Source organism: Pecten maximus, chromosome 1 (assembly GCF_902652985.1).
Source record: "Pecten maximus chromosome 1, xPecMax1.1, whole genome shotgun sequence".
Taxonomy (NCBI): domain Eukaryota; kingdom Metazoa; phylum Mollusca; class Bivalvia; order Pectinida; family Pectinidae; genus Pecten; species Pecten maximus.
The window spans coordinates 33,992,992-34,020,676 of record NC_047015.1 but is presented as its reverse complement, the minus strand read 5'-3'; the positions used below and the strand labels follow the sequence as shown (position 1 = coordinate 34,020,676).

The following is a 27,685-nucleotide window of genomic DNA, read 5'->3' as shown; positions in this document are numbered from 1 at the left end:
AATAGAGGTAATTCCTTTAAATCGCTACTAGTGATAAAGTTATGAATGGATTTGAACCCAATTTGATAAGAAATATCCTTTGGGGAAGGGGAACAGATTTTGCATAAATGGTGAATTTGACCCGAAGGGGCGGGCCAAATAGGGGAAATAGAGGTAATTCGTTTAAATAGCTACTAGTCATAAAGTTATGAATTAATTTAAACCCAATTTAGTCGGAAACATCCTTGGGGGAAGGGGCACAGATAATGCATAAATGGTGACTCTGACCCCCAAGGGGCCAAAGGGGCGGGGCCCAATAGGGGAAATAGAGGTAATTCCTTTAAATCGCTACTTGTCATTAAGTTATTTTTGGATTTGAACTTAATTTGGTCAAAAACATCCTTGGGGGAAGGGGAACAGATATTGCATAAATGACGACTCTGACCCTGAGGGGCCAAAGGAGCAGGCTCCAATAGGGGAAATAGAGGTAATTAGTTAAAATTGCTACTAGTCATTAAGTTATGAATGGATTTGAATCCAATTTGGTCAGAAACAGCCTTGTGGAAAGCGAAACAGATTTTGCATTTAATGATGACTTTTGCCAAAGTTGTGGGGCTCCATAGGGGAAATAAAGGTAATTCCTTTAAATCGCTACTAGTCATAGAGTTATGAATGCATGTTGTGAATTTAGAGAGTCTGGACTTCATTATTTCTTTAAAGCAGTTGGGATCCCCATACTTTAAGCATATAAAGCAATGTTTGAGGTTGACAAATAAAACGAATTGAACATGAATACTATTTTGACATTTGGTCAAATCCAACCAGGTGAGCGATACAGGCCCCATGGGCCTCTTGTTTACAGAAACCGAGTAAGATTTTAAACATTTTTGTGTTTTAACTTTGATATGACAAATAGTTGTGGGTGTCAATCAGAGCTTATACCTGGTAATTGTCAATCCTATGATACACATTACATTGCTTCCTTCCTGACCAACAAAGTGACAAGATGCCTGTTGGTAGAGATCGCTGATGTCAAGTGTCAATATCCTCGATGTGTCGCAGCAGGTCAACATGCAAGGCCACACTCCAACGGCAGTATTCGGGAAATACCTGATCAGTTTTTAATCTTAGGACATATTTTCATCAATCTATCAAGAGGACCAGTCATCTATATATGGTGTTTAATTGTATGTATACACTATAAGAATAATTATGGATAACTTTGGGAATTAAGAAAAAATTTTTATATATAGATAGATTTCCAAATAATGATTCATTTAGAATGATAATGAGTATATGATAAAAACAATTTTCTCTCATGATTCTTCTTATTATTTTTTTATAATTTGCTTTTAAAAATCATTTTAAATGGCTTGGAAAACATTCAGTTTGCTTAAAAAGAAAATTGTAACATTTCACATACTTGCCAATGAAATTCTTATAATTTCATGGGGAGTTGCACATGTTCAGATTTTGAAGTTTAAAAAATGATCAAATATAATTATATGCCAAGACTTTTCTATAAATAAATGTACCCAAACAAATAAGGTAAGCGTTATAACAGACCTTTTTTGTCTTGTAATCACATCAATGACGTTTAATGATCACATCAATGAATTAAGTTTAATGAAATTAGGATAAATGGTGTAGAAGTATTTGTGTAGACAGAATTTAACTAAATTTTTTCAGAAGTGCCATAGCTATAAACTCCCATAAAAAAATTGGAGCAAAATAGTTGCAAATATCATTCTGAACAGGCTAAATACGTCACTGATGGTCATGAAATCTGATACAAGAGAAATCCATAAAAACCAGGGACACAATTAATATAGACATACAATGTATGCACTTAATTGTTCCTGCTTATACAAGTGTAATTTTAGCTCACATGGTACTAAATGTTGTTTATTTTTTTCATATACATTTTTTTTATATATTTTAAGTTTCAAGCAATATATTCACAAATTCATGTAGCGTTATCTTAAAACTGATATTGATTAGAATACATGTAGTTCTTCTGTTATTGCTAAAATATATATGTGAATGATAAGCGCTCTGGGCCTTTTATTTATATCAGGGATTTATAACCCACCCTGTTGATATGTTTACAAATTAATTAATTCTAATATTATAAAGGGTTTACTATTCACTCTAGACATAGAAAAATAAACATCATCAAATAGTAAATGTCCCTTTGTGTTTGTGTTGTTTTCCCTTGTGATAAAGAGTTTAAATAATAATTTAAATGTGACCAGAGACGTACAAGTAGAATCTACAGGTATGTATAGCATTACAAAGATATTCCTTATAAAAATGTAAAACAAAATGCAATACAAAATTCTGATAATTCAATAAAATATCACAAAATAGTCGGATTTATCCACATTTAATTGCACTACACTACACTTACTACAATACAGTGTCTTATGAAGTAACATACTTATAAATTGTATACTAATAATTATTATTACTGCAGATGTCATCTCTTTTTATATGTCCAGCTATAAATATATGTTCTTTAAATGAAACACCACATCAGACAAAAAAATAATATCGATGTGTGAGGAAAACTATGATGGTTGGGAATAAAATTGGGCATGATACTAGATTATTACTGGTATGAGATGCTGTTGCGTTTTTTTAAGAAATCATGTGACACAATCACGTGATCCGACTAGATGTTGACACTGGACAAGATGGCGGCCGTGTTAGTGGTCGTAGCCACACTGGTGGTGATGGTGGTTAGTGTATTCTGGTATCTACGGAAGAAGAAGACACATTCAACTTTCTACACAATCCCCGGACCACCGGCTATACCCGTGCTTGGAAATGCCCATCAGCTCAGCCCTGATGCAAAGAGCAAGTATCAAATTATGAATGACGTTTTTATCGGAGAATACCTGTGTTGCTACACAATAAATATCGATCACTCCTTTACTGCAGTGAGGGGGGATTAAACCATAAAGATCGATTTCGTTTTTAACAAAAATCTTGATTATAACAGAGACATATATATGATTATAAGGACTGGTTTAAAATAGCTATGACGTCACATTTCTTGGTTATATTTTATGAAATATATATGAATTATACTAGGGATGTACATGTAGTAGCTATGCTCAGGCATTTTTATTTTTTATCAATATACTTGCAAGCTGTATGTTTATGCATAAAGCATCTCTTAGGCATGCCAATAAAAAAAACAGAATGAAGATGTGTGGATTTTTGGATTTTTAACAATTTTTTTTAATTTCGGAAATTTGGTAATTCTTGTCAGCTTTGTCAACCATTTTTCAAAAAATTCGTCAGTATGAAAAAAAAATAATTTCAAAGTGATTTCGGCAATATTAACATAAACCACAATATAAAACTATATGTATTTTATCATATGAAAGCAAATTTGGCGTCTAAAACATAAACAAATTTTTTTATCTCTACGCAAAGATGCCACAATTTAAAAGAAAAACAAGCAAATTATCTCCCTTTGCAATTATCTACAATTTAGCTTTCTTCGCCAAAGAAAATACACACACCTGTCTAAAACATGCAAACTAGAAAAATAAGAAGTAACATTTAAATATCTTTATGAAAAGCACCAAATTATAACCAGGGCCTGTGTCTGTGATCGTATCTTTGACATTGTTAGAATTAAGACGACTGTCAAATATATTGAAATCACATGAAAATGTATTCTTAACAACACTTGGAAATAATCATTGAGATGCTTAGGAACATGCCAAGTCTATATCAGTCCCGATTTTACTTTCACTAGTTTCAATTTCACAGTAACAAACTTGCACAATATTAGTCACAATCATGTCGGAACGATCGCTTACGATAATTCAACTATATTAAGTTAGTGGATTATATATGCTATATAGATAAATTCTATCATGAAAATGTTTCATTTGGTGCAGTACCATTACTATCTTTTAAATTAATAACTTAATTAAGTTGTACATTGACAAAATTGAAGTGTTATGCATTTTCAAATGCTAAAACCAAACCTGCATGAAAGTGAAAGTAGATAATGTCAACATGGTCTGTACGTGGCTTACCATAGTTGTAACAGACCTCATCTCATTTTTTACATATGGTCATTTCGAACACAAAGCGGAATAGTCATACATTTTTTGTGACATGTATGTATAGATAGAACATGTGTTAAACTAAATAAGAGATTTTTTGACATGTAATCGGCGTTTAAAGAAAAATACATGGATTTACAGATTTCAATTTTGGACCTCATCTTACCGCCATTGATTTTCTCAAGATTTTTCTCATTAACATAGCCTCAATATCATATCTGCATCATTGGTCAATCGAATGTTTGAAAGGTATACACTTTCATGTGCTAATTTAACGCTATAAAAAGGCGCTTGAGAATGACGCTTTAGGTATAAGGTAAGGTGACAAAAAAAAGTTACCTCCCCTTTGCCTGAGCATAGCTACATGTAGATAATTATACATCCCTGTTAATGCAAATCAATGAAACTTTCCTATTTATGTTTAATCAGAATTAAACATCATATCTGTACTTAAGACACATTGTTATTTTACATTGTTATTTTGAAACGTGTCCTCACAGTGTTTCACGATGATTAGATCACAGTGGTGAGATAATATTGATGGTATCAGCAGATGACACAGCTGGTGTTGACTGTACACATGTCACACTGAAACTGTAAATCTTTATCAAGACAACATATTAGTTTTAGGACCTGACAGTAAAGAAAATTTATCTTAACTATGGTTCGAAGTTATTGCAGCATTAATTTGGTGTATTTTAAACATTTGAGGAACATTTATACATGTATAAAATTTAATGTCTGTTAGAAAGAGGTGTTGATATTGTTATAAAATGATATATGTTTTCCTACAGAATTTTATGCCCAACTGCTTGCCTTTAGTCTTGACTTTGAAAAAGAGGGAATATTCAGGATATTGCTTGGAAATAAACAAATCATAGCTGTGTTTAGGGCCGAGTTCATTGAGGTAAACATGTGTCCGTTGCCAATGTATATGTTGCTAGAATGCAAAGCTTTGCAACTGCAATGCAGTGTAATTATATTGTGTTGCTGTAGTTTTGTGTTGTAATGCTTTTGTTGTGTGCTGTAATTATGTGTTCGCTTCTTTTCAAAGCTTACTAATTAATTATAGCTGGACCATCTGTTTCTTTGATTTCTTACTGCTGTGAGACAAAATCAGTAAATATAAATCTACAGAAAAAATGATGATCATTTCATGTTATATAAAAATAAAAAATGAAAATAAAACCGAAATCTCAAGTTCCTGATTTTGTTTACCTTGACCTGAGATATAGCAAGATATCACTGAAACAGCTGGGTAAAGGCTATAAGACTTAACTATGCCTCAAGAAATTGATCATGATATGCTTTTAGGAAGAAATTTTCGAGTCTTTGCTTTAAATTGAAAAAGGCATTTTTGCAACCCTGTAATAAACAACTATTTCATAGAGAATGGCATATATCCTCAGTTTTATAACCAGGCATACTTAAGCTGCTTAAAGCACTAATTAACAACCTCTACCTTGCACAAGAAGCCTGAAATTTTAAAATGTTGGTGAATTTCTAACAGTAACAATATGTTTTTATTGGTAGATTTCTATAACCAGCTGGTTGGGTTTTGTGTTGAATATGCTGGTACAGGGTTATTTAGACTCTTGCTGTGCTGCCAACCATGTGTTTGTGTCTTCAGGGCAGACTTGGTGGAGGTAACAATCTGACAAATCTGAAACAAGGAATGTACCTTGTACAATACCTTAGCTTGATATGTACTATACTTGATACTTTCAAAATCTATCATGTAGTAATTAAAGAACTTAGATCTGAAGAATGCACATAATGACATGGTTATTCTATGCATAGTTTTCTAGCAGCCAGCTGTGCATGCAAAGATTGCGGAAATTATATGAAGCACTGCTCTCGTCATTTGAGTTATTAAACAACAAGAGCAGAGTCTTGCGGGTTTCCTACGATGCCCTTTTTCATTTTGGGTAAATAACACTATTTTGCTTGGGGAATTGGCCTGTTTTAGACTCATCTGTATCACTGAATGATTATTTTGTTTAAAATTGAAGAGTAAGGTCACCTTAATTACTATCTCAGGCTTGCAGGAATTTCCCGCAGAAATAAACCCCAGTTCACTTTACCATTATGGTATTTTGACCCCGGTTCATTTCACCATGCTTCAAAATACCATGCCACACCGATCTGATCATTGCATTTTTCCCTTTCCCGATACACATCTATTCAGTTGGAGGGGCCAAATCAATATTTTGTCATATACATTTGGTTGGATCTGGTCAATTCTAAGTCATAACTTGTTTGCAGAGGTCGACTCAAGGGCATACTGTTCAGGACAATTCTATAGGTACATTTTTATACTTTTGTTGGATACTCTACTTTTGGAGGATTTCTTTTCATTTTTAAATCATAATGCTCTATTACACAGGAATTGATTGGATACCAGTTCTACATCATATACCTATATTAAATTGAGGGTTAAGTCAAATGTGGGTAAATAAATGTATAGGTTATATAATTACAACCTATTAGAATTTGATTTAGTGAAATGTCACTTAATGATTGGGAGATTGGGATATTGCAATGAATATAGGTCTTACATATGATACCCCACTAACACTGCATGTCTGCACCATATCATTTTTCTTTTGGGATGCTGTGGGGTTTATCTTTAATCCTACATAACTGGACTGGGCTAAGCCCTGATGGCCAGGTAGCTCAAATGGTTAGTGAGTCTATCTAAAATTCAGAGGTCCTGGGTTCAAGTCCAGGTCTGGTCGTTTGCATTTGTCCTGTCCTGTTGCATAATATTGCTGATTCTTTGTTTAACGGGTTATATGGGGTTTTTGCATCATTCACTTTTTTCTTCGATGCCCCTTTTAAACTCTCTTCCTGATAGATTATTACAGATATCTCTCTCAAAAGACCAAACATTATACAAAGTTAAAGATGATAAAGTGATATATATTTCTGTTTGACCTCCATGGGAAAGTCTGTATAATCATAAATGTATATTGGTTTGGCTGATGAATCATATGGTATCATTATGGGAAAAAGAATTATGTACATTTCATCAAATATGACATGATTTTGAACTGCATTTGAATATTACACAATGTATTGTCTTGAAAATTTGAGAAAATTAATTTCTTCTATACTATCAAGTATCACTAGAATTAGTCTGATGTGTAAACATGTACCATTTATGCATGAAAAATTGTGTATTAGTCAAAGAAATGGTTTAATGAATAAAATTGTATGCTATTTATATTTTTGAAAAGCCTGTATTTGTTTGGATTGTATTTATTTTGTTTTTGATTATCTGTTGAACAATAAATTATACAAGAAACATGTGCATGTATTGTTTATATAGACAAATAACCTCCTTCTCCCAAACTCACTACTAATCCACCTGTAGTATTTAGACAATACATCAAAAACTGAAGACTTACACATATTAGCCCCCTCTCCTTATTTACCACCATATTTGTCACAGGAGAGGGGGGACTTATTTGTGAATTAAAAAAAAAAAAAAAAATACAGTACTTCTTGTTGGATTAGGTGGATTGTTTTAAATCTTTGTGAATTGCAAAGAAAAGCTGGTGAATATTCAGGATTCCACGATGATAAAATCATTTCATTAATGTAGAATGGTTTATTTCTTTGGAAACACAGAAAAGTTGGTAAATTAAAATTAACTATTGATAGTACCTACTGTCCCTGTGCAGGTGCTCCTGAACAGCAGCAAACACATGGACAAGGCAGATGAATACAGATTTCTCCATCCTTGGCTTGGCACAGGGCTTCTAACAAGGTAGTAAGATTTTCAGCTCCTCATATTTATATAATCTACAGTATTGTAAATAACATGTGAATCAGTTCTGATGTTGATGTTACAAAGTGAATCAGGATGATGTAGCAAATACATGATAATTCTCATTGTTGGGATACCTGTTTTTACCACATTGTAATGAGTTATCCTGCATGGTTTGGTACCTACCCACAGTACTGGGGACAAGTGGAGAACCAGAAGGAAGATGTTAACTCCCACCTTCCATTTCAAGATTCTTCATGATTTCATTGGTGTGTTCAATGATCAGTCAAGTATAATGGTGAGGAAACTACAGAAGGTGGCTGATAAAGGACCATTTGATGTCTTCCCCTACATCACTCTGTGTGCTCTAGATATCATCTGTGGTAAGCTTTCTCAGGTACCACTACTCCTTCTCAGTTACCAAACAAATCTTCATCTTAAGTAACAGAGTTGAGGTGGGGTCTATGCTCTACCCCTAACATGAGTAATTACACATACCAAATTTACATGCCTGTCGTGTATAGGGATGCTTAGCATGTTTGTTCCAGAGCTGGGTGGACCTGACCCGTATTTACACTTTACCCCATTTTGGACATCATTTGTGTATTTCTTACTGATAATCAATTTTTATAACAATATGAAACCAAGTTGGTCAGATTCTTTTTACAAGAGGTAAACTTACCTATTGGGTCAAGGTCATTAAGTGAAAGGTCAATGTTCAATTATATATTTTTTAACTGCTTTTCTTTTTTTTTACATTGTGAATAATAAATAATTTTGTCATGGTCAAACTTTAGTCATCTAACTAAAGCTGAAGGTCATTGGGTCAAAGGTCAAGGTCAAATTAGGTATCTTTTAACTGGAAAACAGTGTATGATATTTGTTTTCCTTTTTACAGGACATATCAGTATGAAAATAAGATATTCTTATACTCCCAGGTTGCTGAATTTCAATTTATGTCAATTTAATTTCCTTATTTTGAGTAAACATTGCCAAAAAGACCTGCTAAAAAGGATTATTACAGTAAACAGTGTTTAGTTCTAATAATTAGTCTGAAGCACTGGTGATCTGAATGCTTTGTATATATCTTTGCAGAGACTGCTATGGGAAGACATGTAAATGCTCAGGGGAACAGCGACTCTGATTACGTACGAGCTATCAACAAGTAAGCTTATTTGAGATAACTTCTGTATTGGACAAATTCTCTTTGTAAGAGGAGTACATTTTATGTATATCATTGTGACCTTTCATTTTGATGATCCAAGACTGCCTTTACAGAGAGCAAAAAACTTATAGAATATCAGAAAGAATAAATCACAAAGTTTGTCGTTTGCTATTAAAACTTTTGTGTATTGTATTCATTAAGATTTTATTTGCAGGATAACAGTTCTGGTACTACTTCGAATGCGTCGTCCATGGTACTGGCCAAACTTTCTTTTCAATCTACTTGGGCCTGGCAGAGAGCATGATCAATGTCTCAAAACCCTCCACTCCTTCACGTCAAAGGTACACAACTCTCCACTCCTTCACGTCAAAGGTACAAAACCTCCTCTCCTTCACGTCAAAGGTACAAAACCCAGGCCTCCGCTCCTTCACATCAAACGTACAAAACTCTCCACTCCTTCAGTCAAACGTACTAAACCCTCCACTCCTTCACATCAAAGGTACTAAACCCTCCACTCCTTCACGTCAAAGGTACAAAACCCTCCATTCCTTCACATCAAACGTACTAAACCCTCCACTCCTTCACATCAAAGGTACAAAACCCTCCACTCCTTCATGTCAAAGGTACTAAACCCTCCATTCCTTCATGTCAAACGTACTAAACCTCTCCACTCCTTCATGTCAAAGGTACTAAACCCTCCACTCCTTCATGTCAAAGGTACTAAACCCTCCATTCCTTCATGTCAAAGGTACTAAACCCTCCATTCCTTCATGTCAAAGGTACTAAACCCTCCATTCCTTCATGTCAAAGGTACTAAACCCTCCACTCCTTCACATCAAAGGTACTAAACCTTCCACTCCTTCATGTCAAAGGTACTAAACCTTCCACTCCTTCATGTCAAAGGTACTAAACCCTCCACTCCTTCACATCAAAGGTACTAAACCTTCCACTCCTTCATGTCAAAGGTACTTAACCCTCCACTCCTTCACGTCGAAGGTACAAAACCCTCTATTCCTTCTTGTCAAACGTACAAAACCCTCCACTCCTTCATGTCAAAGGTACGAAACCCTCCGCTCCTTCATGTCAAAGGTACAAAACTCTCCACTCCTTCATGTCAAAGGTACTAAACCTTCCACTCCTTCATGTCAAAGGTACGAAACCCTCCGCTCCTTCTTGTCAAAGGTACGAAACCCTCCGCTTCTTCATGTCAAACGTACAAAACCCTCCACTCCTTCATGTCAAAGGTACGAAACCCTCCGCTCCTTCATGTCAAACATACAAAACCCTCCACAACTTCACATCAAAGGTACAAAACCCTCCACTCCTTCACATCAAAGGTACAAAACCCTCCACTCCTTCACATCAAACGTACTAAACCCTCCATTCCTTCACATCAAAGGTACAGAACCTTCCACAACTTCACATCAAAGGTACAAAACCCTCCACTCCTTCACATCAAAGGTACTAAACCCTCCATTCCTTCACATCAAAGGTACTAAACCCTCCACTCCTTCACATCAAAGGTACAAAACCCTCCATTCCTTCACATCAAAGGTACTAAACCCTCCACTCCTTCACATCAAAGGTACAGAACCTTCCACTCCTTCATGTCAAACGTACTAAACCCTCCACACTAAACAAATACACAAATGATAAAAAAAAAAGTTAAGAACTGTTAAAAGCATGTTAAATCTGTTTTAGGTGATCATAGAACGTAGTGAAGAATTCAGGCAGAAAAGATCAGAACAGACGACCATGGAAGAAATGATGAAGGGTCGAGGAGATGATGAAACAGTCTACCTGGAGAAGGGTAAGCGCCTAGCCTTCCTAGACATGCTGCTGTGTGCCTCGGCTGATGGCCACCACCTTTCCTTTGAGGACATTCGTGAGGAAGTGGACACATTCATGTTTGAGGTGAGACTCCCACTGACTAATCAAAGTATGTTGGAGTCAAATTTGTTTTAATTGACAAAATGTTGGAGTAAATGGGTGCAGATGATGATGTATTTAAAATACAATTGTAGCTTGATTTTAATGATCAGTTTGTTGTATGAAACAAAAAGTCTCACCAGATCTTGAAATTAGCCATGTGTAATTTCAGAAATCAATATGACACTGATATTTCAATGTTCTATTTATAAATACATACCCACTAAATACCACAATAAATTTAGACAAAAGGATATGTTGCATGGTTTCTCCTGAGAAACAGCACCTGACACTTCACAGCAATCTGGTTTTAGACCAATTTTTTGCATATAGAGTTACAGTAATTTGTTAAGTTTATTGGGTGACAAATGAAGGCAGTGTGTGTAGACATAGTTCTGGCCATATTGTTATCTAAGAGTAGGCTTAAACTAATTGCATGATTAAAATGTACTAATAAGTATAATAGTGACTATCTAGAGAAAATATCATTATCGTATTGGCTATACCTAGGGTCATGACACCACTGCTGCAGCTATTACCTGGTGTACCCACCTGATAGGAGAGAGTCCAGAGGTACAAGACCGCTTACATGAGGAGATGGAGCAGATCTTCGGTGGGTATAATGGCTACCCTTATCAATGGCTATTTGGTGTACAATATCACCACACAATTATCTGACATTACAAGTCTTTGGTGGGTATAAAGGCCTCTCTCATCAATGGTTGTTGGGTGTACAATATCACCACACACAATTATCTGACATTACAAGTCTTTGGTGGGTATAAAGGCCTCTCTCATCAATGGTTGTTGGGTGTACAATATCACCACACAATTATCTGACATCACAAGTCTTTGGTGGGTATAAAAGCCTCTCTCATCAATGTTTGTTGTGTGTACAATATCACCACACACAATTATCTAACATCACAAGTCTTTGGTGGGTATAAAGGCCTCTCTCATCAATGTTTGTTGTGTGTACAATATCACCACACAATTATCTGACATCACAAGTTTATGTCCACCTGAATATCTCCCTAAATCAGGCTAAAATTACTGGCAACTCCTGTAAAGCCTGCTGATATGATGCTCGGGATGCTACACAATAGCATCATCGAAGGAATGCCCGAATTCAAAGGTCTTTTTATGTGATCGACTTGACTGTTAGAATGTCAAATTTAGTTGGTAGATTCAGTAGGTTTTTGAAACACAAATGGCCTAAATCACAACGAACAGGTATTGCTTTATTAACAAAATGATTGGTATGTGTTTGTTTTAAATGTGAAGGAATGTGCAGCTCTGTATGAACCATGTAATGGTGTGACTGTACTTACCTGGTTACCATGTTTTCAGGAGACAGTGACAGACCTGCCACCATGAAGGACATCAAGGAAATGAAGTACTTGGAATGTACAATTAAAGTAGGCACCAAGTTATTTTATTTTACAATTTTACTGTATATTGTAATTAAATTCATTTTATTTAAAAAAGAATGCTATGATATACTTTTTAAATTTTCTTGTTGAAGACCATGAATCTGTGTTCAGTGAACCCCATGCCATGACTACATGTAGCAGTGATCAAAAACTAGGATTCTGATTGGTTTTTTTTATCTCACAGGGGCATGACAATGTTGCCGGGGGGTGGGGGGTGGGGATCCGCAGCTATCAAGCAAAATCAATAAATTAAATAATTAGAATTATTTGGTTACAATTTTGAAAATTTACATTTTAATGCATGGTTTTAATAATATGACAATATACCACAGGTAAACTACCAGCTATTAAGGTCAGGTAAAAGCTACAAGGTGGTACAGCATTAATATATAGGTCTCTGATTATAGTCCATATCCCTAATTACCCCCCTTTATAGGTAGTGAACTACTCTATCGCTCTATTTGATGAAGGGTTATCCATAATTTTTACCCAGAAGAATTTTCACGGTGACACAACATCATTCTAAAAGAAATTTTACAAAATTCAATGTATATAAAACACATACATTTACCTAAAGCTTAATAATCTGATGAATAATGTAATTAAAGTATTAAGAACAAACATTGAATGTTAAAATTTTCTCAATCTTAATACACTTAGGAAAATGATGTGCAAGCCCTGGCTTATGTGCTTACATGGCAGCTATGCCCTTGGTGACTGACCTAAATGTCCTGTAACAGGAACCTTATTGCTAGTAGTCTTTTAAGTCTGTAACATGTTGTATTTCTATGTGATAGCAATAAGGAAATTATCTGTTTAATCTGTTTCTATGTTTCTGTTTGTGATAGGAAGGTCTACGACTTTACCCATCCGTTCCTTTCTTTGGTAGGAGTGTAACTGAGGATGTCACCATAGGTAAGAAAACAGATCGATGAAATTACATAAATCCAATATACACACACTTATACCAGTACAAGAATACCGAAAAGCCGTAAAAGTCAAACTATAGTATTTTACTTCTTTACATGCTTTGTATCCATATGAACATGAATTCACACCATGGTTTATACTTTATTACTTTATTTTTTATCTTTGAAAAGGATCTTGTTTGTCAGATTTATTGTACTCTACAAGATCTATAAGGTCTGTATAAGTGGGAGAGGGGCTATACAATGTCAATATGACACTCTATAAGATCTATAAGGTCTGTATAAGTGGGAGAGGGGCTACAATGTCAATATGACACATGACACTCTATAAGATCTATATGGTCTGTATAAGTGGGAGAGGGGCTACAATGTCAATATGACACCCTATAAGATCTATAAGGTCTGTATAAGTGGGAGAGGGGCTACAATGTCAATATGACACTCTATAAGATCTATAAGGTCTGTATAAGTGGGAGAGGGGCTATAATGTCAATATGACACTTTACAAGATCTATAAGGTCTGTATAAGTGGGAGAGGGGCTATAATGTCAATATGACACTCTATAAGATCTATAAGGTCTGTATAAGTGGGAGAGGGGCTACAATGTCAATATGACACTTTACAAGATCTATAAGGTCTGTATAAGAGGGAGAGGGGCTACAATGTCAATATGACACTATACAAGATCTATAAGGTCTGTATAAGTGGGAGAGAGGCTATAATGTCAATATGACCCTCTATAAGCTCTATAAGGTCTGAATAAGAGGGAGAGGGGCTACAATGTCAATATGACACTCTATAAGATCTATAAGGTCTGTATAAGTGGGAGAGGGGCTTTAATGTCAATATGACACTCTACAAGATCTATAAGGTCTGTATAAGTGGGAGAGGGGCTACAATGTCAATATGACACTCTATAAGATCTATAAGGTCTGTATAAGAGGGAGAGGGGCTATAATGTCAATATGACACTCTATAAGATCTATATTGTCTGTATAAGAGGGAGAGGGGCTATAATGTCAATATGACACTCTATAAGATCTATATTGTCTGTATAAGAGGGAGAGGGGCTATAATGTCAATATGACACTCTATAAGATCTATATTGTCTGTATAAGAGGGAGAGGGGCTATAATGTCAATATGACACTCTATAAGATCTATAAGGTCTGTATAAGAGGGAGAGGGGCTACAATGTCAATATGACACTCTATAAGATCTATAAGGTCTGTATAAGTGGGAGAGGGGCTTTAATGTCAATATGACACTCTATAAGATCTATAAGGTCTGTTTAAGAAAGAGAGGGGCTATAATGCCAAATTGTAAATACAGATATATTTCTTTGACATACAACATGAATGAAATAGATTAAGACGGTACAAAGCTCTTGTTTCACTTACAGGAAATCAGTACACTCTGAAGAAAGGCACCACAGCTGTAATAGTACCTGTGGCCCTCCACTTGGATGAACGCTACTTCCCTGATCCTCACAAGTTTGATCCTGATCGTTTCTTACCATATCATTCAAGTCGCCATCCTTTCAGCTATATCCCATTCTCTGCTGGGCCCCGCAACTGTATTGGTCAGTATCTACATGTTTTAATCATCATTATCCGTAGGGCACCACAACTGCATTTACCATTGTGTCCTGGGCCCCACAACTGTATTTTGATCAGTACTTGTATATTTTACCATTTCTGTATTAACCATATTCTGTGCTGTTCCCTTCAACTGTATTTACCATTCTCTGCTGGGCCCTGCAATTGTATTGGTCAGTATCTACCTGTTTTATTTACCATTCTCTGCTGGGCCCCGCAACTGTATCGGTCAGAATCTGTATTTATATTTACCTGACTATTGGCAGGGTTATCTATTCACTAGACTGTACTCATTGATACCAAGACTGATGATGTTGATGTTGTTGTTGCTGGTTTAAAGTCTCGATTTAGGTTACAACCTCTACTCGCGACTCTAGGTTAGAACATTAGTCCGGGGTGACTGTTAGGTGTTGTCAGTATGTGCTCCCCTCCTCCTTTCTCAACGCGGGCATGGGACCGGCTACGGCGGAGTTGATACCAAGACTGATCAGGGCCATCACCTTTATCAGTAATCTAACAAAGTGAACTCTGATTGGTCAATTCAATTAATGAACCAGTGACTTTATTAAGATCATGATTTTACAGTAGACAGCTTTCATTAGAAGCTCTATCCATTCATTGAGAGGATCACCAATGTATTTTCAGAATATCTGCACAATCAAAATCTACAAAATTGCAGTCCTTAATCAGCTTGAATGTACATATTTTCTCCCCAATATTTGTATCTGGCATGCGCTGTTGAGTACTTAAATGAGGACATCTTTCCAGGTCAAAGATTTGCCCTGATGGAGGAGAAGGTGATGTTGTCATCTATTCTGAGAAATTTTGACATCATTGCTGCACAGAAGAGGGAGGACCTCAGTCCAGTTGGAGAACTCATCCTGCGACCAGAATTCGGTGTGGACATCAAGCTGAAGAGCCGGAAATAGGATCATACTAAACAAATATAAGGTCTTAGTTTTATCTGGAAATTGGCAAAATTAATTTCAAATTGTTGGTAATTTGTGTGTTATATTTTTTGTATTTGAATAAAAAATACTATAAACTTTTGAAAAAAAACATAATGGAATTAAACTTATTAGAGACAATTATGGCCTGTTTCATAATTTATATGAAAAATAAATCCTTTTTTGCTTCTAATCAACTTCTGGTAAAACCATCTGATTCTAAAAACACTACCCTACCTTTGCCTACAAGGAACTGAATTGCAGTTTTAATTCTCACAAATGTTTTACTCAAAACACTCATACTTAGATTCTATAACTATGGAATACTGTTACATAGTTATCATACCACATGATGTTTACCTTACCAAGAATTAAAGCTGGGAGAATTTGGATGTGAAGGACTTGATATATTTTGTGGTGAGAAATATTTGCCGTAAGCTTAAAGTGTGAAACCTTAAAGAGAGGACAAATTATATACTGTGTATATTTTTTTCTCATCACAGATATAAGATTTTGTCTGACTTCAATTACAAATATCCTTTTTTTTTTTTTTTTTTTTTTTCAGTGCCAAATGATTTTTGTATCTGTAAACATTAAAAATGTTGATATATTTATTAATTTGCTTACATACCCTAGAATCTTGATAATAGACTTGTGTATCAAAAGTAAGTCGAGAAATCCCTATAAAAAAATTCAATTAACCAGCTTTGTTTCATTGTTTCATTCAAAAAAATAGGATCTATACCAACAAATTATATAACAAAACAATTTTTTTACATTTACAGTTGAAGCCAGTTTATTTTCAGGATTTTAAGGGTATGTACTTTCAATATCTCTGTGTTACTTTCCATGAAGACTGACCAGGACTTGTCAGAATCATGTTCAAAAGTGATTGATCTGTTGTGTTCTTCCACCAATAGACACTTCAAACCTGACCTCAACAATATCTTTGTGAACCAAACTTTGTATATAATTTATGCTTGTAGTAATATTGTAAGCAGAATGAAGTTATATCTGGAATTAGGATGTGTCTTTAATAAGAGATGAAAGATATTTTACTATGATTTCATCTCTGTTAGTATTGTTTTCCATGATGGACCTATTGCATTATTATGGTGATATAGATTACCAGGTGATTCCAGGATTTCCCCAGAAGCAGGTCATGATATGGCCAGTATTAGGTGGAGCTGAAGGAATTGGGCGAGCTGTTAACTTTTAGCCTCCAATGACATCAGTGCAGTATCACATATGTGCCGTGTTTGTTTATCGGATGGACCAGAGTTGTTCGTTTATAAAATAAGGTTTGACCTGGTTATTTTGTGTTGTTTTCAGACGAGCCTTGACAAAGAATTCCAAGGCCTGTATTGACATCTACGGGTATACAGACAAACAGGTTTGTCGGCATAAACAAAGAGGCCAATGTCATTTTAGTCTTGTATTGGTATTTATAACCTGTATAACTAATGATAATATTGGAAACAAAGAGACTGTATAACCAAAATAAAATTGGCTAGCTGATCTTATTGATATAGAGATGTTCACTTTGGCTTTAAAATCCACAACATGATTTAAGATAGTTTATCACAGGGACTTGAGAATAACTTGGTTCATATTTTATATTTGATTGGAAACCATGACAAACTGTATAACCAAATTATAATATCATCTTTTAAAGTTGTTAATTTTACTTACGCTTTCTAAAATCCATGTATGATTTAATTTGAGATCACTTATCACAGGGACTTGGTAATGGTCTAGTTCACATTGTATTTTTAATTGGAACCATGCCAAACGTTCTAGCCAATGACAAGAGACCGGTTCATATTTATTCTTTTGTACTATTTAGCTTTTTAAAGGTGTTTCATCAAAGAGACAAAATATCCTAACCCCAATAAGCTGTGGTTCAGGATCAAGGTCAAGTCCCTGTGTTACTCATGTGTTGTTGAACATCATTTTATCATCAGACTTTTGTAATTCATCACAATCATTAAATCATTTATTAAAATCAATAATGTGGTCACCAAGCTTGCCCTTTAATTATAACTTTTGTAATTCATCACAATCATTTAATCATTTATTAAAATCAATCATGTGGTCACCAAGCTTGCCCTTTAATTATAGTCATCCGTTAGCTATTTAAGATTTATTCCTTGATAATCAAAATTAAATATTACAATATACATATAGGATTGTTGTTGATTAAGTATTAATTGAATCATCTAATAAATAAATATATAATATGTGCTTTTGTGGGGGTTTTTGGTGTGTTTTCTTCGTCATCAAGTGTGGTAGTTTGCTTTTTGTTACATTGGAAAAAATTCAATATACAACAATAATGCATGGTGTACATTAATTTGTAATGGATTGTTGGAATGTTAAAAAGACCACAGAATAACTCCTTTAAATATATACCTAGAAACACACACACATACATATATACACCGAATAATTAATATAAAACTGCACCGTATGTACTGTTTTGTTCGAGGGACCAGTTGTGTGGGAATCCAAACAGAAGTCAGGGAAAATCATGCTGGTCCTAAACAAATATATATATACAAAAAAATGTATATACAGTGTATATAACTTTTATGAGGTACACAATCCTGCTAATTTAATCAGGACTATACAGTTTTGGTATTGGTTATAACTTATAAATATTCTGAACCAGTATCCATACTCCTGACAGATAGATAGGAAGTCAAGTGTGCTTCAGGAAAGAGTCAAGAGACAAGCGTTTCAGTTTTGAATTTCCAGGTGCTTATGTTTTTCTTTCAATAATGGGGATGATGGTAGTTAACTGAACATCAATGATTTCCTATCTGGTGTAGTTTTCCACACAATCCATATGTATCTTATACTATATCACATTTCAGCTGATAACAACAATTTCTTGATTCTTTTGACATTTCATGAAATGCTTAACATTATGGCATATGTTTAACTAGCCATTATTGTGTCCGACAGGACTTTATTTATGTGAAGATGTAGAATGAACATTAAAAGGATTTTTTTAATTTAAATAACTGAGGGTTTAAAAAAAACTTACAATATAAATTTAATAATGTATTCAATATTTGCCAACTAATGGATATAAAATTGCATTAGAAAGAGATCCTAGAGGTTAGAATTCTTATAATAAAGAAGTTTGGAAACAATTTAGGTGTACTTCTTAATGAGAAGCATATAGACAGATCAATAGACTATGGCTGTTAGTCACATATTGAAAGTGGCTATACAAGTCTTAAGATATCTAAATCAAAGCAAAAACAGTTTCAAGTAAAATTTAAAAATCTTTATTGAAAACAATTCTTTTAAAATCATAAATTGTTACAAAGGATATCTTCGGCTATATGCAAAACATTCCTGATACGCATCTGAAATACGTAACACATCACATAATTTCCCTCTTATAAAAATAAATGTATGTATCTAACACCTCAGCTGCCCCAAAAAAGTCACAATCTTGGAGAGAGAAAAAGAAAGAAACGTAAAGAATAATAAGATAAAAAGCATTTCTATTTATTATGCAAAACAGTAAATAATTGTTAAAAATGTCAATGATTGAGACATGGAATCAAACAAATATCTCTGATTTAATCAAACAAAAATAAATATGATTTAATCAAGCAAAATATATCCCGATTTAATTAAACAAAATATCTCTCCTATTTAATCAACAAATATCTCTCTGATTTAATCATACAAAATATCTCGCCGATTTCATCAAACAAATATCTCGCCGATTTAATCAAACAAAATATCTCGCCTATTAATTAACAAATATCTCGCCTATTGGATTAAACAAAATTTCTCACTGATTTAATCAAACAAATATCTTTCTGATTTAATCAAACAAAATATCTCGCCGATTTAATCAACAAATATCTCTGATTCAATAAAACAAAATATCTCGCCGATTAATTAACAAATATCTCGCCTATTAGATTAAACAAAATATCTCGCCGATTTAATCAAACAAAATATCTCACCGATAAAATCAAACAAATATCTCTTTGTTTTAATCAAACAAAATAAATCTCTGATTTAATCAAGCAAAATATATCCCGATTTAATTAAACAAAATATCTCTATGATTTAATCGAGCAAAATATCTCGCCGATTTAATCAAACAAAAAATCTCTGATTTAATCAAACAAAATATCTCGCTGATTTAATCAAACAAATATCTCTCATTTAATCAAGCAAAATATCTCGCCGATTTAATCAAACTAATTTTCTCACTAATTTAATCAAATAAAATGTTAAGCCAATTAAATCAAGCAAAATAAAATATTTAATTTAATTAGTCAAAATATGTCTGGTTTAATCAAACAAAATATCCCACAGATTCAATTAGTCAAAATATCTCACTGATTAACTCAAAAAAAAACCATCTCGGTGAGTTACTTTGCAAATTCACTAATATTGGATGATTTCCCTGAAGTCTGGCCATTACAATGTATGTAGGAATTTCAGATGTCGATGGCACGTCATTTTCCTAAAATGGCTGACTGGAGAGAGAAGCTCCGTTATTTAATCAAATGTTAACAATTTATCATTCATCTATTTATGTTTTAGAAAAAAAATATATAATACACTTAAACACGGTATATGACCAGATAGTTCTTTTGATTGCAGTACAATCTGTTAATGATCACGGTTAACGACAACACTATATGTTCTGCAGAAATATGATGCCGTCAAAGATAATTAATTATCTGGGTAAGTTATGAAAATAATGGGACCTAATTAGCCTTATATAAACGCAACTGGCCAGTCATCGCAGGTAAAGGGGTGATTTTATCCCATACGTGAAAAACACGTTTCTCTTGTCAAAAACATTATTTCTATTTCCGATCGAGAAAAATTCTTTGTCATGACGTCCCAATGGAAGATGTCATCATGAAGTAAGACTAACATGACGTGATGTCATAGTGAATTAGCCAATGAAATTACGTCCTGATTGTTAGACACTTGCACCTCTGATCAATGACTGAATAACTGAGAAATATAAACTGTATATGGGGTAGATATATTTCTATGTCGTCTTTTCTTTATCATACATTTTAATATAAGATACATAGAGAACAGTTATACCATTTCAGCATCCACTATACGATATCATTAGCTTTCCATCTGTATGACAAATGGTATCTATAATTAGAAAACCCAGCCTGTATCAAATATTGCGTAAGTTAGTACCTGAGGACAAATAGCAGACTAAAAGCTATAAAAACAAATATATCACATCTAATAACTTAGCATATTAATTTTTAGATTCTACTGGTTAAACCACAAGTTTATATAAAACAAATATATCATATCTTATAATTTGTCATGTTAATTTTATAGATTCACTTAAACGGTTAAACCCGAAGTTTTATACTCCTCATGAGACTAATGCACACAACTAAAAGCCGCTATTTTGACAGAAATACAATACGTTTCCTAATTAATTTGATAACCATTAGTCTCTTTTCCAATTTTGATGGTAACTGGTCATCGACATTCTGTAACAGTCAATAAAGTCTCTTAAAATTTCTCGTCCAGCCATGTACACGTGAACACTGGGGTGTGATCACGGATATCTATTGGTGATCTTTGTTGTAAAGACTTCCGACAGCTCACACTGTGTATGACGTCATCCGTCAACAGAACATGGAGTTATACAGAAACTGTAAACAAATCAACAAGATGATGATCACGTGTAAAGAATGATAATATTCAAAATTTATGAAACAAAGTTAAATATGAACAAAAGATTTTCGTGAACACCTTGAACAGGTAGAATGATAATGAGAACGTCTATTCAGACAGGATTGTACACAAGACTTAAGATGTCGGCACTTTTCAATACATGTTTAGAGTCTACAGTAGAGCCAAACATTAATTACACTGCATTATGCATGGGTGTTTAGCACGCTCATAAGTTAATAAAGCGATTATGACACATATCTATAATATATGTCACAATCGGTCTTTGGCTTAGTGTCGTTACCTACATTTTAGGATTTGACGGGGTTTCTCAAAATGATGGGGATAGAACGGTAACAAGGGAGTCTGGTGGTAACAAGGGAGTCGGGTGGTAAATGATGGGGATCGGATGGTAACAAGGGAGTCGGGTGGTAACAAGGGAGTCGGGTGGTAACAAGGGAGTCGGGTGGTAACAAGGGAGTCGGGTGGTAAATGATGGGGATCGGATGGTAACAAGGGAGTCTGGTGGTAACAATGGAGTCGGGTGGTAAATGATGGGGATCGGATGGTTACAAGGGAGTCGGGTGGTAAATGATGGGGATCGGATGGTAACAAGGGAGTCTGGTGGTAAATGATGGGGATCGGATGGTAACAAGGGAGTCTGGTGGTAACAATGGAGTCGGGTGGTAAATGATGGAGATCGGATGGTAACAAGGGAGTCGGGTGGTAACAATGGAGTCGGGTGGTAAATGATGGGGATCGGATGGTAACAAGAGAGTCTGGTGGTAACAAGGGAGTCGGGTGGTAACAAGGGAGTCGGTGGGTAACAAGGGAGTCGGTGGGTAACAAGGGAGTCTGGTGGTAAATGACGGGGAGTCGGGTGGTAACAAGGGAGTCTGGTGGTAACAAGGGAGTCGGGTGGTAAATGATGGGGATCGGATGGTAACAAGGGAGTCGGGTGGTAAATGATGGGGATCGGATGGTAACAAGGGAGTCGGATGGTAAATGTAGGGATCGGATGGTAACAAGGGAGTCGGATGGTAACAATGGAGTCGGGTGGTAAATGATGGAGATCGGATGGTAACAAGGGAGTCGGATGGTAACAAGGGAGTCGGGTGGTAAATGATGGGGATCGGATGGTAACAAGGGAGTCGGGTGGTAAATGACGGGGATAGAACGGTAACAAGGGAGTCTGGTGGTAAATGATGGGGATCGGGTGGTAAATGATGGGGATAGAACGGTAACAAGGGAGTCGGGTGGTAAATGATGGGGATCGGATGGTTACAAGGGAGTCGGGTGGTAAATGATGGGGATCGGATGGTAACAAGGGAGTCGGATGGTAAATGTAGGGATCGGATGGTAACAAGGGAGTCGGATGGTAACAATGGAGTCGGGTGGTAAATGATGGAGATCGGATGGTAACAAGGGAGTCGGATGGTAACAAGGGAGTCGGGTGGTAAATGATGGGGATCGGATGGTAACAAGGGAGTCGGGTGGTAAATGACGGGGATAGAACGGTAACAAGGGAGTCTGGTGGTAAATGATGGGGATCGGGTGGTAAATGATGGGGATAGAACGGTAACAAGGGAGTCGGGTGGTAAATGATGGGGATCGGAAGGTAACAAGGGAGTCGGGTGGTAACAAGGGAGTCGGATGGTAACAAGGGAGTCGGGTGGTAAATGATGGGGATCGGATGGTAACAAGGGAGTCGGGTGGTAAATGATGGAGATCGGATGGTAACAAGGGAGTCGGGTGGTAACAAGGGAGTCTGGTGGTAACAAGGGAGTCGGGTGGTAAATGATGGGGATCGGATGGTAACAAGGGAGTCGGAAGGTAACAAGGGAGTCGGGTGGTAAATGATGGAGATCGGATGGTAACAAGGGAGTCGGGTGGTAACAAGGGAGTCTGGTGGTAACAAGGGAGTCGGGTGGTAAATGATGGGGATCGGATGGTAACAAGGGAGTCGGATGGTAACAAGGGAGTCGGGTGGTAAATGATGGAGATCGGATGGTAACAAGGGAGTCGGGTGGTAAATGATGGGGATCGGATGGTAACAAGGGAGTCGGGTGGTAAATGATGGGGATCGGATGGTAACAAGGGAGTCGGGTGGTAACAAGGGAGTCTGGTGGTAACAAGGGAGTCGGGTGGTAAATGATGGGGATCGGATGGTAACAAGGGAGTCGGAAGGTAACAAGGGAGTCGGATGGTAACAAGGGAGTCGGGTGGTAAATGATGGGGATCGGATGGTAACAAGGGAGTCGGGTGGTAACAAGGGAGTCGGGTGGTAAATGATGGGGATCGGATGGTAACAAGGGAGTCGGGTGGTAAATGACGGGGATCGGATGGTAACAAGGGAGTCGGGTGGTAACAAGGGAGTCGGGTGGTAAATGATGGGGATCGGATGGTAACAAGGGAGTCGGGTGGTAACAAGGGAGTCGGGTGGTAACAAGGGAGTCGGGTGGTAAATGATGGGGATCGGATGGTAACAAGGGGATCGGATGGTAACAAGGGAGTCGGGTGGTAAATGATGGGGATCGGATGGTAACAAGGGAGTCGGGTGGTAACAAGGGAGTCGGGTGGTAAATGATGGGGATCGGATGGTAACAAGGGAGTCGGATGGTAAATGATGGGGATCGGATGGTAACAAGGGAGTCGGATGGTAACAAGGGAGTCGGGTGGTAACAAGGGAGTCTGATGGTAACAAGGGAGTCGGGTGGTAAATGATGGGGATCGGATTGTAACAAGGGCGTCGGTTGGTAACAAAAAACCCAGTCGAATTACCTCACCTCAACATTGCTAATTTAACCATCAATAAACACATGTTAAATAAACGTATTAGCTAAGATATGTTTCATTTGTAACTGATCACAATTTTGTGCTCAAAGTAAAGTCGTGTACATACCTCATTCATGCTGAACTTGGCTGTATCAGCTCCATCTGACTGGTCTTGATATATACCTGAAATTGTGAAGAGAATACAACTTAAACTGCTTCGTCTTAGGCGTTTAATGTCATCCTAACAGCCAAGGCCATGTAGGACGGGTGTCTAGGGAGACATCAACGACCATAGTCATATATGACAGGTGTCGAAGAGATACCAAAATCAAGGTACATATAAGGCCAAAGGAGGGGGAGCAAAAGACTACAAGGCACTCTTTGTAAAAATTAAAATGCTGTAACAGTGCACCGCAGACAAAGATGCTATATATTCCATTAATAATTTTGTTGCTACACGTTAACATTTTCAGGGGTTTAAAGCCTTACCAAATACACAAAGAAAGATGCTTATGGGGGGGGGGGGGGGAGGTAGAGATTACAATTTGTTTCTCGGTTGCCGAGGGATTTTTATTTTGTTGTGACTAAATAATCCTTTGTCACTTGGCTGTTGTGTAAGCCAACTCGTGTAATATTGTCTATCGCGACAGTGTAAAATGATAATGAATCAATGACACAATGAACAGCAAGTCGAGCTGATTTCAAAATGAGACAGGAAAGAAGGCATGTTGTAATATTTGTGAAACTAATTGGGATAACGGGGATTAAAAGAATCTTGAATCAAATTCTAATTCGAAAGACATAACTTAAACTTGCCACAAACTTTTAGGTTTCATAAATCAAACAATCTAAAACAATGATGCATAGCATATCTATTCTCCACCCCAAACTACAGTGTGGCGTGCTCCGAACTGGAAGCTGAGAATACATTGGTTTAGCTACTCAGAGGTCTCTAAAACGAAGGAGAAAATAACACGACAATCTAGTGATAAAATGTGACTATGCCAATTAAGAATTTGATATATTTATATACGAATGTATGTCTGTATGTGAAAAGGGAATAACATTAATTTGAATTTGAACAATTTGATGGCATACATAAAGATGCTTCCTTTGAAAGACGTATTTAAAGGAAACCAAAACGTTCTACACTAAACAACACAAAAACAGTCAATGATATCCAAGCTTTTATCACGTGACATACAGCTGATTAACATACATTACGGATGATGGAAACAATCAGGTAATATTATATATATTTTGTGTTACTTACTATACATTACTGTTAATTTGCACAAGATAACAATGAAGTCAGGCAGGGATATGGTGTTGTCCCTTCCACCATATCGTCGTACGATCCCTGTCAGCACCATTCTACTGATAGGGAATCCTGGAAATAACGTGGGTACAGCTCTATTGTAACTAGCTTGATTATTACTGTATCATATTACAAAGTGTAATAACGTGGGTACAGCTCTATTGTAACTAGCTTGATTATTACTGTATCATATTACAAAGTGTAATAACGTGGGTACAGCTCTATTGTAACTAGCTTGATTGTTACTGTATCATATTACAAAGTAAAATAACGTGGGTACAGCTCGATTGTAACTAGCTTGCTTATTACTGTATCATATTACAAAGTGTAATACTTGTATCTATTAATATCAGGATGATAAAGAGCTTTCATATGTACCTTTACCAATTTAAAAAGGTTTAGCGAGAGAGTGATGTTTTGCCATATTTTTCCTTTAAATATAATGAAATATGTTTTCGGTACACACATGGAGCAGTTGTAAGTAATATCAAAGTCAGACATATTTACTTGTTTGAACTGCTATTCCGGAGTCTGATAAAATCATTTTCATTTACTAGTTTTGTTCTAAACCTTGTGCTATGTTTTGTTTAACGTGAATATTTAAAGTCTTTTATTTTCAACACAATTGATTAAAACCAACATTGTCTCCTATTGGTCATTTTACCTAGTTTAGTAAACATTTTCCCAAGTTCGTACGTATTAACATTGCCAGATGCATCAACGTCAGACTGGTTGAATACAGCCTGCAATAAAACGAATACAACAGTATAGTGGTACAAAAACACGGTGAATTCAACAGTATATTTGAACAAAAACACGAAGAATTCAAATGTACACAAGTCGTCGTACAAAGTCGTACAAAAACACGGTGAATTCAACAGTATAGTTTAACAAAAACACGGTGAATTCAACAGTATAGTCGTACAAAAACACGATGAATTCAACAGTATAGTAGAACAAAAACACGGTGAATTCAACAGTATCGTCGTACAAAAACACGGTGAACTCAACAGTATAATTGAACAAAAAACAATGTGAATTCAACAGTATAATCGCACAAAAACACGAAGAATTCAAAAGTATACTAGTCGTCGTACAAAGTCGTACAAAAACACGGTGAATTCAACAGTATAGTTGTACAAAACCACGATGAATTCAACAATAAAGTTGTACATACATTTATTTCAGTCAAATAAAGGTATTATTGAAACCAGCTTTATTGAAATATAATTCTAATGGCGAGGGTAGCTCAGACTTACCCTGAATCCTTGGATCTCTTTCCAGGCCTTTATAGCCTCGTCGTAGTCCAGAGCTCCTGAACGATTCCTCTAGACAATGTTAAAGGTTATTATCAAAGTGTCATGCCATAACACCATAATTTCAAGTTAAATCCATTTTCCCTGATATCTTGATGACTTTGCAATCAAATATAGCGTAAAACTTGTATATTATTTATAGCGACTGTCTTATTTAGCGTGTATTTTTAGCCGGCCTAAAGAAAGGTTCCTGAAATCTTAGTGATATTACTGTATATATAATGTTATCTAAATGGCATTAAAAAAACAGACGACATTAAGCCAAAAAAAAAAGCAGTAATTTATTATTATTTAAAAACTTTTTCAATGATCTTATTTTTTTTATCTTAGTTTAATCAGAAAACACGTTGCGGTTGTCAGCGGAAGACGCTTTTGCGGCCATGCGCACATTGGCGTGCTAAGTAACGTTGAAAGGATACATCCATCAGAGTTACTAGACTTCTACACGTTTCAGTGCTAAATTTAATCGGTTCCTTGTGTTCTGCAACAAATAAACTTATATTCATACAAATATAAATGTTAGCATTATAATATACGCGTACAACGTTGTTATATTGGTTCTGAGAAGTGCATTTTATATGGAATTATACCGTAAAGGATGTTTCTAACGGTTACATTTTTACTCAATTCTCAAGGATAGAACAAAATAGCAAAAAAGTTAACTTGAAATAAAAATAATAGATACAATTATTATTAATGATTTCTGCAAAAATATACATACATTTGCTTCAAATGTTTG

The 27,685-nt window shown here is 35.7% G+C and overlaps 2 protein-coding genes across 6 annotated transcripts in view; one reads left to right on the top strand and one right to left on the bottom strand.

Annotated features, from left to right (window-relative positions):
* The first annotated feature begins 546 nt into the window (after positions 1-546).
* Positions 547-18,089, top strand: LOC117331221 (cytochrome P450 4V2-like). Of its 5 annotated transcripts, none has more exons than XR_004533447.1 (15): positions 548-1,166; positions 2,625-2,838; positions 4,862-4,974; positions 7,754-7,839; positions 8,032-8,222; positions 8,935-9,004; positions 9,219-9,345; positions 10,706-10,918; positions 11,444-11,546; positions 12,284-12,351; positions 13,215-13,281; positions 14,698-14,877; positions 15,662-15,844; positions 16,626-16,656; positions 17,173-18,089. XR_004533447.1 is itself a non-coding variant. In XM_033889830.1 (15 exons), the coding sequence occupies exons 2-14, from the start codon at positions 2,658-2,660 to the stop codon at positions 15,820-15,822; spliced, it is 1,560 nt and encodes a 519-aa protein (XP_033745721.1). In that variant the 5' UTR covers positions 548-1,166; positions 2,625-2,657; the 3' UTR covers positions 15,823-15,844; positions 16,626-18,089. The 5 variants fall into 5 exon arrangements, 4 of the variants coding, with proteins under 4 accessions (XP_033745728.1, XP_033745721.1, XP_033745739.1 ...); XM_033889830.1 differs by adding an exon at positions 10,283-10,310 and having other exon boundaries at positions 9,219-9,317; positions 16,626-18,089; XM_033889837.1 differs by lacking the exon at positions 4,862-4,974 and adding an exon at positions 5,601-5,713 and having other exon boundaries at positions 547-1,166; positions 16,626-18,089.
* Positions 18,090-19,120: 1,031 nt separating this feature from the next.
* The window catches only part of LOC117331210 (calpain-B-like), a 28,423-nt gene continuing 19,858 nt past the window's right edge, over positions 19,121-27,685 (bottom strand). The window contains exons 16-21 of the mRNA XM_033889810.1: positions 27,366-27,427; positions 26,890-26,958; positions 26,295-26,373; positions 25,586-25,702; positions 24,440-24,495; positions 19,121-21,518 (exon numbers count right to left, since the gene is read on the bottom strand). Coding sequence (XP_033745701.1) covers positions 21,492-21,518; positions 24,440-24,495; positions 25,586-25,702; positions 26,295-26,373; positions 26,890-26,958; positions 27,366-27,427 — 410 coding nt within the window. The 3' untranslated portion in view covers positions 19,121-21,491. The remainder of the gene's footprint in view (positions 21,519-24,439; positions 24,496-25,585; positions 25,703-26,294; positions 26,374-26,889; positions 26,959-27,365; positions 27,428-27,685) is intronic.